Here is a 16466-nt window from a genome sequence, read left to right on the forward strand (position 1 = left end):
ACAAAAGAGCAGTATCTAAAAAGGTGTTCAAGAAAAAAAATAGTGTGAACCAAGTGTTAAAGTTCTTACTGAACTGCCCTTTAAATATAAACACTTTAGGAGATTAGTAAATGGCATGTGAGCTAGCCAGGGAGTAGCAGGAGAGAGTCCTGTGGAGATCTGCCTTGGCTTCTTTCTGCACCAAAGTGGGTAATGGACAGAGCCAACAGGTAAAGACGCTGTTACAGGGAAACACATTAGCAGTGGTGCTGCAAACAACAGTGCTCTTCCTTCAGGATGTCACCAGTTTGTGTGAGTTGTGTGTCACCAGTTGCTGCTTCCCTGAAGGTAGACAGCAGTAAGATCACGTCCAGCCGGTAAAATCAGAAACCAGTAGTCTATATACCCTGAGCCAAAAGTGAGTTATGGGTTAGGACTAAATAGCAGGGCATCCTCTAGTCTGATGAAGTAGTACCTACCTGTGATAATTCATGAAAAATTAGAAAATGGGTAAAATATAGAAGAAGAAAATTGAGATGGTCCACTGCTTATTAGGTTTTAGAAAATTTCAACCTGACAGAGTAGATAAGTAGTTTCCCAACTTTTTTAAATAGGGTTTTATCGTGTATGTGTGTGGAGGGGGAGGAGGTTTGATTTGTGGCACTAGCTGGTCAGAAAATTACTATGTGGACAAGACTAGCCTCAAACTCGAGATTTGCCTTGGCCTCCTGAATGCTGAGATTAAAGGCACATGCCACCACACCCACTAGTTGTTCAAATTTTATTTACAAATTTTTATAAAAACACAATTTATCATTGGTTTTTATAACTGTTTTTCAGAGATCAAAAATGCAAAATAGGACCAGGAGATGGCTGGGCATGTAAAAGCATGTACTCCTCCTGCAGAAGACCCAAGTTTAGTTCCTAGCCCCCCATATCCAGTGTCCCACAACAACCTGTGACACCAGCTCCTGAGAGCCAGACATTCTTTTGAGCTTCAGAGGCACTTTTCACACTTGTACATGCCCATGTATAGACACAGATACACATATTCAAAATAAAATAAATGCTAAAAATATAGATTTATAAAAATATAAAATGAAGAACTAATTATTAAACCAGGTAAATGCCATCAAGATGCCTAGAGTGATGAAAATTTGTTGATAATTGACTTTCATTAAAAAAAAAATAATTTGTATCAGTATAGGAATGCATAGTATATATATAAAAGTTGTCATGTTTCATGTCCTGTGTGCTGTAAGTGCAGGAACACAGAGAGACACAGAGAGAGAGCATGCTAGAATCTTTTCTTTTTGTAGTAGTTTTTTTTTTAAATTGGCCTTTACAACTATTAAAATAGCTTTGTGTTAAAAAATTAAAAAGTAATAATATGACAAAAGCAGTTTTTCGGTGGAAGAAGAGCATCAAACTTGTAATAACCAGTGACTACTTCAGTGAGAGCACAGGCGTTTCATGAATTAAATAGAGTCTTCAAGCGCGAATGTCACTTAGCTTTGATAGCTGAACTTGAGCTTGACTTTGAGATGGGATTTGTTAATATCTTGTAACAGACGTCTCTTTCCTTGTGTCAATTTATAAAAGGCTGTAATTTTTATTTGAAGAAATGTAAAAAATCAAGATTGTTTTGAATCATAGCTTAAGTCAATGAAAATTAAATTTATAATGCAAAAAGAGTCAGAGTTCTTCATACTGTGGAAATCAGTGTGGAAATATGTTTGTAAATGCCTTTTGTTTTTTTGTTTTGTTTGTTTTATTTTGTTTCAGACAGGGTTTCTCTGTCTTGGCTATCCTGGAACTCACTCTGTAGACTGTGCTGGCCTCAAACTCAGAGATGAGCCTGCCTCTGCCTCCTGAGGATCCTAGGATTAAAGGGGAACACTTCCACCACCCACTTGTTGTATTATTTTACAACATGGTTTGAGGAGTTTTGTAAAATATATGTAGAAGTTAATTTAGCTGCATCACTCTAATTTGCATATTGGGTATCTGCTCTCCTTAAACAGGAGACAGCATCTCAAATAAGATGCTTTCCTAGAACTGAAGATCAGACTTTTTCCTAAGGAAAAGAGGAGCTTATGATCATGAAATATCCATAGTTATGATCATTATGCACTCCAAGTGAAAACCAGTATATCATGGATCATTGTGCCTTTGGTAAAAGTATTTATATCATAGCATAAAAAAACAGAGTTCCTGAACTTGATTTCAGTTTGGGATGAATGAAAATTCAAAAGGTGTTTAGAAAACTATCCTGAATTTCTGGACAGTATGTGTATATAATAATTAAGACATGTATTTAGCATAATTAAGAGCAAAGTTCAGGGTTTCTTTGAGAATGTAAAGCATACAAACCAAACTCATTTTGGCACATATGAAAGGAACATACTAAAACTGTTCAATCTGTTGCTTTGTTCTTATAGATGTGTATGGACTCAGAAAAACATATGATCTACACCTTTGGTGGTAGGATTCTGACATGTAATGGCAGTGTAGATGACAGCAGAGCCAGTGAACCACAATTCAGTGGGTTGTTTGCATTCAACTGCCAGTGCCAAACCTGGAAACTTCTCCGAGAGGACTCCTGTAATGCTGGCCCTGAGGACATCCAGTCTCGAATTGGACACTGCATGCTGTTCCACTCGGTAAGACTTCTCCTGTGCGTGCATTTTGTCATGGGTGTCTTTATAGGAAAGAATCAGTAAGAAAGCAAAGCTTTTTCTGGGAATGGATGATTAATACAGCAGTGACAGGAACTAGAGCATCAGCAGTGAGCCATCCCTTAGTCATTCCCATCAGCTTAGAAACTCCTAGATGGTTGTTACGTGAAGATAGAGCTAGATGCTTTATCATTGACCTGAACTACTTGCCTAGCTAGTGAATAGTTAGCTCTCTGTGTTAGGACTTAATCATTTGTAAACTTTTTCTTAGCAACTGAAAAGATAAGTTTGGCTTCTTTTTTAATTTTGGATTGATTTTATAGAATTTAACAAGAGTTTATTGGGAAAATCAACAAAAATTGAAGTATATAGTAGTATCTTTATTTTTATGATCCAAGTATTAGAGCAAATGGTATTTAGCATGCATGTTTAAAAAATATCATATGAATTACAACAAAGGATATAGTGAATTTCCATGTATAGATTTGTCCTTTTGATCAGTAAACAATCTGTATGTTTTTAATGTAGTTTTTCCACCTTAATTTCATTCCTTGTCAGTTTTACAGCTTCTCACATTTATTGTGTTGGAGTATTTTCAGAAAAATGTCAGCTGGGACGCCCTTATATAACAGGCCCTTCACATCTGATTCAGACAACTATGGATTGAAAAATATTTTAAAATTTTTTTGTCTCCACTGAAATGTACAGACTTAAAAAAAAAAACCTTTATTAAAAAACTGTTCTCGTGTCCTGTAGTTTATAGTTTATATTAAGAGTAATGTAGAGGGCTAGAGAGATGGCTCAATGATTAAGAGCACTGACTGCTCTTCCAGAGATCCTGAGTTCAATTCCCAGCAACCACATAGACTCCCAGCCATCTGTAATGGGGTCTGGTGCCCTCTTCTGGTGTGACTGAAGACAGCGACAATGTATTCATATACATAAAATAAATAAATCTTTTTTAAAAAGTAATGTAGAGATGATTTAAGTACCTAAGAGAATATGTATATGTTATATGTACACCCTAAAAGACTTTGGGCCCATCAGGATGACACTGTGTGACAACTGCACCTACAAATAATACTGTTTTCTATGAAACACTGACACAAACTTAAAAATGGTGTTTACCATGTCATACCACCCATAACAAAGGCAGTGTGCTGATAATGCCTAGTCCACGTCTGTGCTGTTCTCATACCACTGATGTCTTTTCAGCACTTGTTTGTTGAGGTCAGGGTCCCAGTACACCTGTGCACTGCATCTCTCTCCATCCCTGTCAGAGCCTACGCCCTTCTTCCCCCCTCCCCCCACGCTACTTACTCCTGCTTTTTTTTTTAAATCATTTGTAATGTATGATGTTTCTCATGCTCTTTGGATTCACTATACTGTCATTACTTCTTTTAATATGTTTCTCTATCATATTTTCTATAAGCTAGCTATTTCTATCTAGAGGCTTGATCTGTATTCACTATCTTTTCAGGGGAAGCCAAGAGGAAACACATTAGCACTTCTCCAGTACTCTGATCATAGAATATCAGCAGGCATTTAATGTCTAGCTTTATATAGATATATTTTACATTTTCATGTCTGTTTTTAAGTTTATTCTAACATGTATATGGTTATACAATAAAACTATAAGTCAAGGTACTTTTGGAAAACTCTGGTTTTTATTTCAGGGGTAAGAAGTTAGACTTCTTCCTTGTGGGTAGCTATCCCTTATTCTGTTTTGATTTGTCCAAACACATTTCTTACTTGCTCGCTCACTCTTACTTTTGCTCTTGTAGTTATACAACGGGCAGGCCTTGCTATTCGGCTTTGGTGGGTTCCTTAGCAGTGGTAGTGTGGGGAGAGCTGCCTCTTTCCTCTTCATCTGAGCAAAGTAGTAATGTGTGGGATCTCTTGGAAAACTACTCCTGTAGGGATGGATGTAAAGGGTGAAGGCTCATTCTCAGTGCTTCATTGGAAATGATAACTCCCTTTTCTCCTTTTTTCTTTTAGAAAAACCGTTGCTTATATGTGTTTGGTGGCCAGAGATCTAAGACCTATTTGAATGATTTCTTTAGTTATGATGTGGACTCTGATCATGTAGACATAATTTCAGATGGCACCAAGAAAGACTCTGGAATGGGTAAGAATATTTCTCATGCTTTAACTGCTTATTATAGAAAACTAATGTCCAATTTCTTTTCTTTGTAACCTTCATACTTTCTCTACTTTAATTGAAATAATTCTAAATTAAAGGAATAAAACTGTCTAATTTACTGTTTAAAAATGCATGATTTACTATTATTTTAAGGAAAATATAATGTGTGAGTTTCTGAAGTAAACGTGTGTGTCTCTGCTTCTGGGGGACAGGCTTTGTGAAAAAGCAGCATCTGAAAAAGTAGTCTGGACTTGCTGATGCTGTCTACGTCTTGCGTTCAATGCAGTAAACTGTAGGTAAGACAGAAGCAAAGTAGAGTATGGCTGCTATAGGGTAGTCACCTGCAGTTGTTTATACCTTGCAACTGTGCAAGCTTATCATCTAAGTAGGATCTCCTACTGATACCGTGGCTCTTTACTAACCAGGTTCATGGGCATGATTAGTAATACTCTGTACACACTATTTTTAAGTCTCATTTTGCTAAACAGTTAACCTACGCAGTGATTGCTGTACCTTTGAATAATATCAGAAGAATGGATCTGGTTAATCACGCTTTGGCACTAGAGTAGAATTTAGAGCAGCTTGTTTTTTCATTTTAGCTGCCATATATAAAAAGATTCTCTTATCAGTGGTACTTTTACAGAATAAATTTTAAACACCTATGTTGGAGCTGGGAAGGTGGCTCTGTCAGGAAACTGCTGCTACACAAGCCTGGGGGGCCCCGTTGAGATCACAACACCTACCAGCTAAAAGCTGTCATGATGGTGTGTGTCTGAAGCACCTGTGCTGGGAAATGAAACAAGCAGGTCATCGAAGCTCAGCCAATCCAGCTGAGTCAGGGGGACCCTGTCTCAGAAAGTAATAAGGTGGAGAGCCACAGAAGAAAACACCCAGGGGTGACCTCTAGCCTCCACGGGCACATGCGCGCGCGTGCGTGCGCACGCACACACTTACCCCAAACACACATACATCTATATCTACACACACAAATACATATGTTGTTGGTATCATTTATGGGCACTATGTAGAGTAACCCTCTTTTAATTAAAATTGCTTACATAGAAGAGGAGAAAGGCTGGTCTAGTGAGATGGCTCAGCGGATAAGGTCCTTGTGGTGTATACCAGATGGCCTGAGTTCTATCCCTGGATCTCATGGTGGAAGGAGAACTGAGTCCTAGAGTTACCCTCTGACCTCTTGTAGATATAATGTATGACAAGTCTCTTATCTACTCACACACAATAATAAATACAAATTTCAAAGAAGAAAAGTTTTTTTCTTTAAATAAAACTTAACACTAAAGAAAAAAATGTGGAGTCATTTTGCTCCAGATCCCCTTACTGGAGTTTAGGCTAGAGGGTTATTTGCTGTGTTCTAGTCTTCGTGACCAGTAAAGTAGACAGTCCTACAGCCTCGTCTCTGACTGGCGGCTAGGCCTCCCGTCCTGCATCCCCAGAGCTTCCCCAGCAGCAAAGAACAAAGAAAATGGAGGCTGTGGAAACAAATACTGGGAAATTTCTGCAGACCCAAAACACTGATCTTCAGATTATAAATGGCCTTCTACAAATACCATGCCATACCATACCATAACATACCATAACATACCATAACATACCATACCATAACAACATAAAAATAAAAGAAGTTAAATTTCAGAAAACCAAAAAGTCCTCTCGCCATTAAGGCAGATCATTATGTATTAAAGTGTGTTTTTATATTCTGTCAGAAAGAGGACCTCCTAAACTCTCCTAGAACAAAATAGGTTGCACTCAAGGAAACAGGACCTAGAAGGACATAGAAACTCCCAGTGCCATGCATTAGATACTACAAGATAAAGAAAATTCTTAGAAAAGTTACTAGAGATATTTTTGTAGCCAAAATAGTGAAGAAAAAAAAGAGAGAGAATATTTTTAGATCTACTGAGTAAATCCATGTTTACCCTTTAGACCTACCTCTTAGCAGTTTAAACAGTTGCAGAATCACCTAAGAACAAGAAGTCCAGAGTGGACCACCAGCCCCCAGGTTCCCCTCCTCTGCAGCACTGTCTTTAAGAGAAAGCATTAGCCGTCTGGAGACAAGTTACTAGAAGCACTTCAAACATCATCCCTTTCCTTCAAAAGGTGGGGAGTGGGGAGTGCAAAAAAATCTAACCCGTGGGATTCTGCTTAGATTTCACTGGCTAGAACTGTGAAGCCAGGCTTCACTCCAGAGTCTTGGGAAGCATGTGTTTAGGGTATGACAGAAAAAGGGTTGGAAGTAGCTGCTGTCTCAAGATAGGAAAGTGGTAGAACATCTGTTTACTATTTTTTTTTTTTTAGGAAGATACTTTATATACTAACAAAACAATATCAAGAGAAAACACCGAAGCTAAGAAAAAAAAATCCAACATAGAAAAAGAGGGGGATTTCCCGGGTATGGCCCAGTGAGCACCAGCAGGGTGAGACGCACCAGGGGTCTAGACAAAGTAGGCTTTAAAGATGTGTTTGGGTATTTGTAATAAAAATATTAATAGACAAGTAGCATGTGACATAAAAGGTTGGGGATAGGAACATGATAGAAAAAAGAAAGACCAAAGTTTTAAGAAAAAAGACATCATTACAGTGACATTTTTGGTCCTGTAATGAGCCATACTTTTTTAAACAATATAATACAAAAACTACAATCAGCTTAACAAAAAAAAAAAAAGGAATTAAAATTTAGTGGAATGATAGTGTATGTGTAGTCAGCCTTTCCTGAGACAGAAAGTCAATTGGCTATACTGGAACAGCAGCCTCAGCTTACCATTCAGAAATGCAAGCTTAGGCAGCTGCTCATGATGTCACTTCTGCCTACTAAATCTCACTGTAGGAGGATAGTGTGAGACATATGCCTTAATCTTCAATAACTTCTGGCTTGTAAGAGTCATTCTAGTTTTCCCTGGCATTCCCAGGGGACAGGGGACGTATGATTCAAATCGCCAGGTAAAAACCTCAAGAATGATAACTGATAGGACAGATCCATTGAAAGCTGTTGTCTGTTGTCTTGGAGTATGAGAGGATATACTTTGGAAACACAAGCGTTACATTCATTCTTGCAGAGTATTAGTAGACTACTAAATAGAATTTTGAGGAACAGTAATAAGCACGTATTTTTGGTGGTATCATTTCTTAGTTTTGCTGTTAACTGAATGCTATTAATCGAATCCATGCTCTGGCCTAAGCTTCAAGCCAGCCCCAGCAGCTGTAGTTACTTCAACCTTACTACTATATGCTGGATTATCTTTTATTGGTGGTAAGATTCTGATATGGTTAATAAATCATTGTACATAATTCAACAACATGGTCATATAGCCAAGATTGAAGATTTCACTGTACCTCACCACTTCCCAAAACTAAAAAAAGAAAAAAGAAAAGAAAAAAGTCAAAGAGTAATAATAGTGGAAGCAAAGCTACTTAAAAAATTTTTATTGTAATAAATTTAATGGCTATAATTTGAAAACATTTAATTTTTAACAATTATGTAGTCATTTACAACATTGTTACTTTAATCAGTTATGACTACCAAATTGTGGCAATTCTTTTGTGCCTTTTTTGTTGTAACTACATAGTAACTACATAATCTCATGGTTGAGATTCTAAAACAATAACAACAAAACCCAGAATTATACAAAACAATCCAACCCTTCAGAGGTAATCTATTAACATTTTGATGGATTGCCTTCTAATCTTTGAAAAGGGTGTTTGTATCCAGTTTTGTTTTCTGACATTTTAAATTTTACATAGATTCTTTTATTATGATTTTCCTTTATCATAGTTTTATTGCTGTGAATTTAAAGTAACAGAAAAGCAAATTGTCTCATTCACTAGTTACTGCTGTTGTCAACTCTTCCAAAATTAGAATTACATGTTTGCTGTGCATTGTTCATTTTTTAATTGGTTTACAGGGAATTAACCACACAAAGCACACAAATCATTCATTAATTTAATAGTATTTGTTGATTGGTTACTACCATTTAAGGGTGTTTAGGCCCTCTCTCCTTAAGTAGTTCATAGACTTCCATTTACCAAAGATTGTTTTAGGCACTAAGGATCCATGTGAGGACCCCAGGGAGTGAGCTAACTCACAAAGTTCATATTCCAGTGAAGACTGGCTGCGGTTGAATTCTTAGTACTATGAAGAAAAGAAGTTGGCTGCTTTGCTAAGGAGCAGCCTGAGAGGCACCCTTAAGAGACAGTAGTTTGGGAAGTATCTCTCAGGAGGGAATATTTGCCACTGAAAATGAGGAGAAAATTAGAACCACCAAACAATGGTCTCCTAAATAAGTTATTGAAAGATTTTGTTTCTGGGTCTAGGTCAGATTTCTTTTAAGGATATCACTGTATACATTTTTCAAGTGGCTGATTTTTACAATCTAAGAATTTCATTGCTCAAAATGTTCCAAACTACTGTATTTTACTGAGAACTTTTCTGGCAGAGTTGTACATCTGGTTTGAACTAGCTGGTAAATGTGTCTACCTAAAACTTGAGGAGTTATGCTTGGAATTGAAGACACTGACTCAATTGACCCATCAGAGTTAAATTGAAATTAATTTTTTACTGGTCTGTTTAGTTTTGGGGTTTTATTTTGTTGTGAGTCCGTGTGTGTTTGATTGGTGGCTGTTTTTGGTCTGCTTCCATCTGTACCTGATCCTTCCCTCTCCTTCCCCCTTTTCCCTTCCTTCCTGTCCCTTACTCATGGACTCCCTTTTTGCCTCTCCCCTTTAACTTTCTTAAAGAATTGTAGTGCCTGGCAGGGATTGAGAAGCCCAGTTTGAGCTCTAAGGGTTCTATTTTGGTTCTTAGGTAGCCTTACCCGATGTCTTAGAGTGTGCCTCTGCACTTCTCTAAATTACCAGGGTTACAGATGAAGAAAGGGGGCTTGTGAGCAGCCTCTGTGTTAGTGGAGGTGATCTAACCCTCTAGTTTGGCTGGTATTGTTGGGTATCTTTGTTTTCTCCAGTAATGCCATCACTATCATCGGGTAACGCTGGTTCATCCAGTCACCCTCAGGTCACCTCAGTGTTGCAACATGCCTCTGCCATTGCTCTACGAGTTTGGGCTGTATCTCCCATTTGCCTTCTGTAGTTCGTCAACCTCTCCCCACGAGCTTCATCTCTTCCCAACCCTTCTCTGCTGCATTACTTATGAAGGACAGAGCCATAGGCCTAACATTTAACGTGGAGATGGTTTCTGGTCACTTACAGGTGCCAAAGGACAAGTTAGGCAGTAGGATTAGAGTTATGAACATAAGCTCTGTCTTCATACACCTCTTTGTGAATGGAGACGATGAAGAAGTAAGCTGATCTGACTTTTTGATTAGAGCTAATCCAGATTAGAGGAAACTCTGGGTTAGATAGCCTGACTGCTTGAGAGGCTGTGGCTTAGCCCCCAGCCCTGTTCTTGGTGCTGCATCCTTCCTGCACTGCGCACTTCAGTAGCACTATTGCTTTTAGACACAACAGTGCTCTTGCCTCTGACCCTTCTGCCGTGTTGTCTCCTAGTTTCCCATCTTACTTCCAAACTCTAATTTTGCTCTCTCCTCAGATCTTACTTTGTAGATTTTGATCTCTTGGAATTCTTTACCAACTCCTCAAAACAGGCTAGGAATTGAAGCATATGGTTCTATCCTTAATGACTAACACAGTCAAGAGGTAGCCATGATTCTGCATTCCAGAAGCTTTGGAAAACTCTGAGGAGGGACACATATTTTATTCAGAATTTCTTTAAAAGCATTCAGACTCTTCCATACCCTAAATTTCCTGTTAAGATATAGTGTATAAAGTTAGATAATTCAGAAAACCTCCTAACAGGAAGAATGGTATGTTGTATTGTGTTTGCATAGAATTATTTACTTCACTTTAACCAGTATACACTTAAATTTTATTTTATCTCTCTAGAGCACTACTATGCAAGAAAAATTTTTTAGTAATGAGGTAGAGCACTCTTTAAATTCCCACATTATCAAATGTTCCTAGAAAGCACCACGTTTACCTATCATGGAGATGCTCTGTAATGTAATAAGCCATTCTAGTATTTATTAGCTGTTTTTCTGAAGCTTTTGTATTTCAGTTAATTACTGCAATTTGAGATGGACTTAATATATAATTACATGTTTGTGCTTCACTCATGTAGATTCTTTGATTAAAACTGCATTTACAATGTGAGTTTTACATAGTATTGTTTGAAATCATAGAATAGTTTTTTTAACTGTTGAAATCGCTAGTAAGAGATAATATAGCAAAATAGCTTCTCTTTATTAATGCTTTCTGTGCGTCAAATGCTATAGGATCTTCAACCATTGCTCTTTATAATTATTTAAATGTATTCTCTCCGATTCAGCATCAGGATCTAAAAAACCTTCAACCTTTTTTTATTTTTTAGCTTGATTCAACTCTTATTTTCTAACTTGTATATAACACTTTTGCATTTCAGTTAGAAGAAAATTATAATTTAAATTGGTGGATGGCTGTATCTTAGAAAGAAAGGATTTATTAGCATTATTAGCATTGTGTTTAACATCAAAATTCAATATGCTAAAAGTTGAATTTGTTTCTAAATTGCCTTTGTTGTTAACACTGAACACAAGCTGTTTGGCATGCTTCTCACTGTAACCTCTGTAGTTAGCAGCAGCTGTGAGTTATGCTTAGATGACTTGTCAGACACACAGCTTTAGCGTTGGTTGCAGACTGTGTTAGAATGCTGCTTCTGCTTAGTTGAGGTCAGGCATGCACCTGTGGCAGAAGTGCAGCCCTCCCATATTGCAGATATGAAATCAAGCACTGGTGATAGAGCTCCTGGAGCCTTGTCCTGCTGCTGTGCACGCTTCCTGTCTCCTTGCTTCGGTCTGTAGGTCCTCTGTCCTCTTTGTAAATGCATATTATGTCTCCTCTGACATTCATACTTGCCCTTCTTTATGCCACTGTGTTCTGTTGCAGCAGATTGATGTGTTTGGTACAGTAAATTGAATCAAAAGACTTGGTCTGAGTCTTCAACATTAGCACCTTGTGTAACATCTCTGGACCTAATAAGCCATCTGAAAATGAGAGGATTTGGGCCAGCTGTGCTGAAAATATCATTTTCCTCTGGCACTGTATTAGATTTTCCTCTCTTTCCTCTCATACAAGCATTGTGTGAGTTAATATATCAGTTTATTTTCCTGAAAACCTTAAAACAAAATCGTACTTTAAAATTGTCCATGGGAATGTATTTATTATGCTTATTGACACTGAAGAAAACAAAAAGATGTTGAGAAGTTGCTTTGGTTTTGACCCTCTTATATTATGCCAGCGATTAAGACCAAGTCAGGCAGTACAGAGACTCTAAGCTAATGACTTCTTGTTACGCTTATTATGAGATACTGGTTGGGATGATAACTTTTCCTTGTATCATTTTTGAGGCAAGGTCTCATGCATCTCTGACTGGCCCCTTGCTGGCTGTGTAGCTTGAGCCTTTGCTCTGACATTACATGCATGCACCATAACACCTAGTCTGTGCAGTGCTAGAGATTGGATATGCGCCATATGTACAAGCAAGCATACATGTGTACAAAACACATATATACATAAAACAAAAACATACATTTTTGTTTAAAAAAAAAGATGACAACACTGTTGTTGCCTACCAAGGAGCCACTGTTGCCTCCCCCACACACATACATTTTTTATCTAGACCATAATTTTATTTATTGACAGTTACCCAGTCCCAGGGGAGAAATCATAGCTAGTTCAAACTAGTCATTGTTATCCTTTCAAAGGGTTCTTTCATTTTACCTGTGTGTGACTGAGGTCTAGCTAGTCACACACAGAAAGTGTTAAAAGGCATTGGAAAAACATCCTTTCTCGTGACAGTAGAGAGCTGCAAAGGGAGAGCTCTCCATCTCTTGAACTATGAAAGTGTGTGACACTTAGAGCTACAACTAGCAGCTTTGAGAAAAGAGCTGCAGGCCAGGGACTCTGCAGAGTGCACCGGGATTTAGTCAGTGTGCTAAGATACCCTGGAGCTAGTGTGAGTTAATCAACTACTTGGTTTAAAAGTATTCTACCAAATAGAGAACCCATGGAAAGCTGTTCTTTAATCAACTATTCAGTTTAAAAGTGTTCTATCAAATAGAGAACCCAGGGAGAGCTGTTCTTGCTGTTTCATGTTTCTGTGGAAGTTCTCCAATTATTCTTTGTCTGTGTCTTAGCTAAAGAAATTAATGAATATGTACTTTGGATCATGAAGCAAAATAGAGAGATTAATTAATTAATTAATTAATGTAATAACATAAATTTCCTCAGAAATCTAAAGGACTTCAAAAACATTAGTTTCTTTTTCCCCTTTCTAAGGTTTTCTTCTAAGTAGAAAATTCTAGCATCACTGCTTATCCTGTGGTCAAACCAAGGAAAAGAAACAAATAATATTCAGACTGCCATTTCTTACTTGTCCTGTTTCTTACAAAAAGTAGGAAAGGTGAAAAATTAGCACATTTTTTAAACAAACCAAAAATAACAAACTGACAGATAATTGCTGTATAATTTTACTGTTTTCTCAAACAAGTATATATTCTAAGTGTGTGCAGGGTTAACTTTTGATCTCAGACAAGTATGTGTTCAGAAAGTGTTCATGGCTAAATTGTGGTATCAGACAAGCATGCATTCAGAATTTGTTTTAGATTAAATTGTGGTTTTAGATAAACGTGTTCAGAATATATACATGGTTAACTTGTGGTCTCAAAGAAGTATGCGTTCACAATGTATGTGGCATTAACTTGTCTCATTTACTGATCTGCGTGACTCATTTCTTTCTGTGGGTTAGTTTGTAAAGACTGGTTAAATTTCTGGCATTTGGTCAAGCTTATTCAAAGCAGCTGAATTGAAAAGCATTTAAAACACATGTGTTTTAAATCTCCTATTTTGCACACCCCAACCCCTAATCCCCTACCACCATGCTTAGCATCTCTGCCATCTATTAAAAACTATTAAAGTGAGAAGATAGCCTTGTTTTTTTCTTGGGAATAATAATATACATGACCAGAATAATGGTTATGGCATGTTAGGGTGAAACGTTCTTTTGCTTTTTTGACCTTTGGGTCTTTTGGAGTTTTGACAATGCTGTTTTTATTCAATCCAGATTTTAGTTTATTATTATAAAAGTAGTATATGTAAGTAATAAATCAAGATTTAAACAATATATAATGTTATAGTATAAAATATTATTACCAAAGGAGAAAACTTAACACAGTCTGTTAATTTCTTTATCCAAATTTAGCCTAAGAGAAGTAAAAATGAGAGTGTGGTGGTTTGAATACACTTGGCCCAGGGAGTGGCACTATTAATAGGCTAGGTGTGGCCTTGTTGGAGGAAGTGTGTCACTGTGGGGATGGGCTTTGATATTTTTCTAGCCTCCTGGCTTCTTTTGGATGAAGCTGTAGAACTCTCGGCTCCTCCAGGGCCATGCCTGCCTGGACACTGCCATACTTTCCACATTGATGATAATGGACTGAACCTCTGAACCTATAAGCTACTCCCAGTTAAATGTTGTCATTTTAAAAATTGTCTCTGTTATGGTGTCAGTTCATAGCACTGAAACCCTAAGACAGAGATGCAAGTAGGGTCTAAGAACTCAGTTTAAGTGACCCAAAGTCTCTATCTCCAAACTACCTTGAATTATTATTCTTAGTCCATCATTATAGACAAAGCACTTAGCAGTCACCCATTCATTGTCAGAACCCAAAGAGCAGCATTGTGCAATGCAGATGTCTTAGTTACTGTTCTATTGCCTTGGCAAAACACCATGATCAAGGCAACTTATAACAGAAGGAGTTTAATTTGGGGCACACATTTCCAGAGGATTAGACCCCATGACTATCATGGGAGCAGGCAGCTAAAACGTGGCACTGGAGCAGTAGCTGAGAGCTTACAACCTCATCCACAAATGGGAAGCAGAGACAGAGAGGCACTAGGTATCCTGTGGGCTTTTGAAACCTCAAGTCCACCCTCACCCCACCCCCAGCAAAGAGTTCCCCCAACTGGGAATAATGTATTCAAACACAGCAGGTTGTGGGCCATTCTCATTTAGACCACTGCAGCCAGAACTCCTCCTGAGCTGCTCAGAGCTGATGATAAAAGCAGAAGTGCCCTGGCCTCTGAGCTCTCTAGCTCACTTCTCTCCTCCCAGCACTGCCTTTGAAAGTGCAGTACCTTACAGAAACTTTGTAATTTTATGAGGTCCCATTTGTCAATTCTTGATCTTAGAGCATAAGCTATTGGTGATCTGTTCAGGAACTCCCCCCCCATGTCCTCTAGGGTCTTCCCCAGTTTCTTTTCTATTAGTTTCAGTGTGTCTGGTTTTACATGGAGATCCTTGATCTACTTGGAGTGAAGTTTAGTACAAGGCGATAAGAATGGATCAATTTGCATTCTTCTGCATGCTGACCTCCAATTGAACCAGCACCATTTGTTGAAAAGGCTATCTTTTTCCCACTGGATGTTTTTGGCTCCTTTGTCGAAGATCAAGTGACCATAGGTGTGTGGGTTCATTTCTGGGTCTTCAATTCTATTCCACTGGTCCACTTGTCTGTCACTGTGCCAATACCATGCAGTTTTTAACACTATTGTTCTGTAGTATTGCTTGAAGTCAGGGATACTGATTCCCCCCAGAATTTCTTTTGTTGTTGAGAATAGTTTTAGCTATCCTGGGTTTTTTGTTATTCCAGATGAATTTGAGAATTGCTTTTTCTAACTCTGTGAAGAACTGAGTTGGGATTTTGATGGGGATTGCATTGAATCTGTAGATTGCTTTTGGCAAGATGGCCATTTTAACTATATTAATCCTGCCGATCCACGAGCATGGCAGATTTTTCCATTTTCTGAGATCTTCTTCGATTTCCTTCTTCAGAGACCTGAAGTTCTTGTCATATAGATCTTTCACTTGTTTGGTTAGAAAAGGGACACTGTTAAAAGGACAAAACGGCAACCATCAAATTGGGAAAGGATATTCACCAACCCTACATCTGACAGAGGGCTAATATCCAATATATACAAAGAACTCAAGAAGTTAGACCCCAGGGAACCAAATAATCCTATTAAAAAATGGGGTACAGATCTAAACAAAGAATTTTCACCTGAAGAAATTCGGATGGCCAAGAGGCACCTTAAGAAGTGCTCAACATAATTAGTCATTAGGGAAATGCAAATCAAAACAACCCTGAGATTTCACCTTACACCAGTCAGAATGGCTAAGGTAAAAAACTCAGGAGACAGCAGGTGTTGGCGAGGATGTGGAGAAAGAGGAACACTTACTCCTCCACTGCTGGTGGATGGTACAACCACTTTGGAAATCAGTCTGGCGGTTCCTCAGAAAACTGGACATGACACTTCCGGAGGACCCTGCTATACCTCTCCTGGGCATATACCCAAAGGATTCCCCAGCATGCAATAAAGATACATGCTCCATTATGTTCATAGCAGCCTTATTTATAATAGCCAGAAGCTGGAAAGAACCCAGATGCCCCTCAAAGGAGGAATGGATACAGAAAATGTGGAATATTTACACAATGGAATACTACTCAGCAATTAAAAACAATGAATTCACAAAATTTTTAGGCAAATGATTTGATCTGGAAAATATCATCCTAAGTGAGGTAACCCAGTCACAAAAGAATGCACAT

At 38.0% G+C, this 16466-nt stretch overlaps 1 protein-coding gene across 1 annotated transcript in view; it reads left to right on the forward strand.

The window, feature by feature from the left end:
* The window catches only part of Mkln1 (muskelin 1), a 107549-nt gene that overhangs the window by 71487 nt on the left and 19596 nt on the right, over positions 1 to 16466 (forward strand). The window contains exons 11-12 of the mRNA XM_052173396.1: positions 2421 to 2642; positions 4656 to 4785. Of these exons, the coding sequence (XP_052029356.1) occupies positions 2421 to 2642; positions 4656 to 4785 (352 nt within the window). The remainder of the gene's footprint in view (positions 1 to 2420; positions 2643 to 4655; positions 4786 to 16466) is intronic.

The sequence above is a fragment of the Apodemus sylvaticus genome, chromosome 2 (assembly GCF_947179515.1).
Source record: "Apodemus sylvaticus chromosome 2, mApoSyl1.1, whole genome shotgun sequence".
NCBI lineage: Eukaryota > Metazoa > Chordata > Mammalia > Rodentia > Muridae > Apodemus > Apodemus sylvaticus.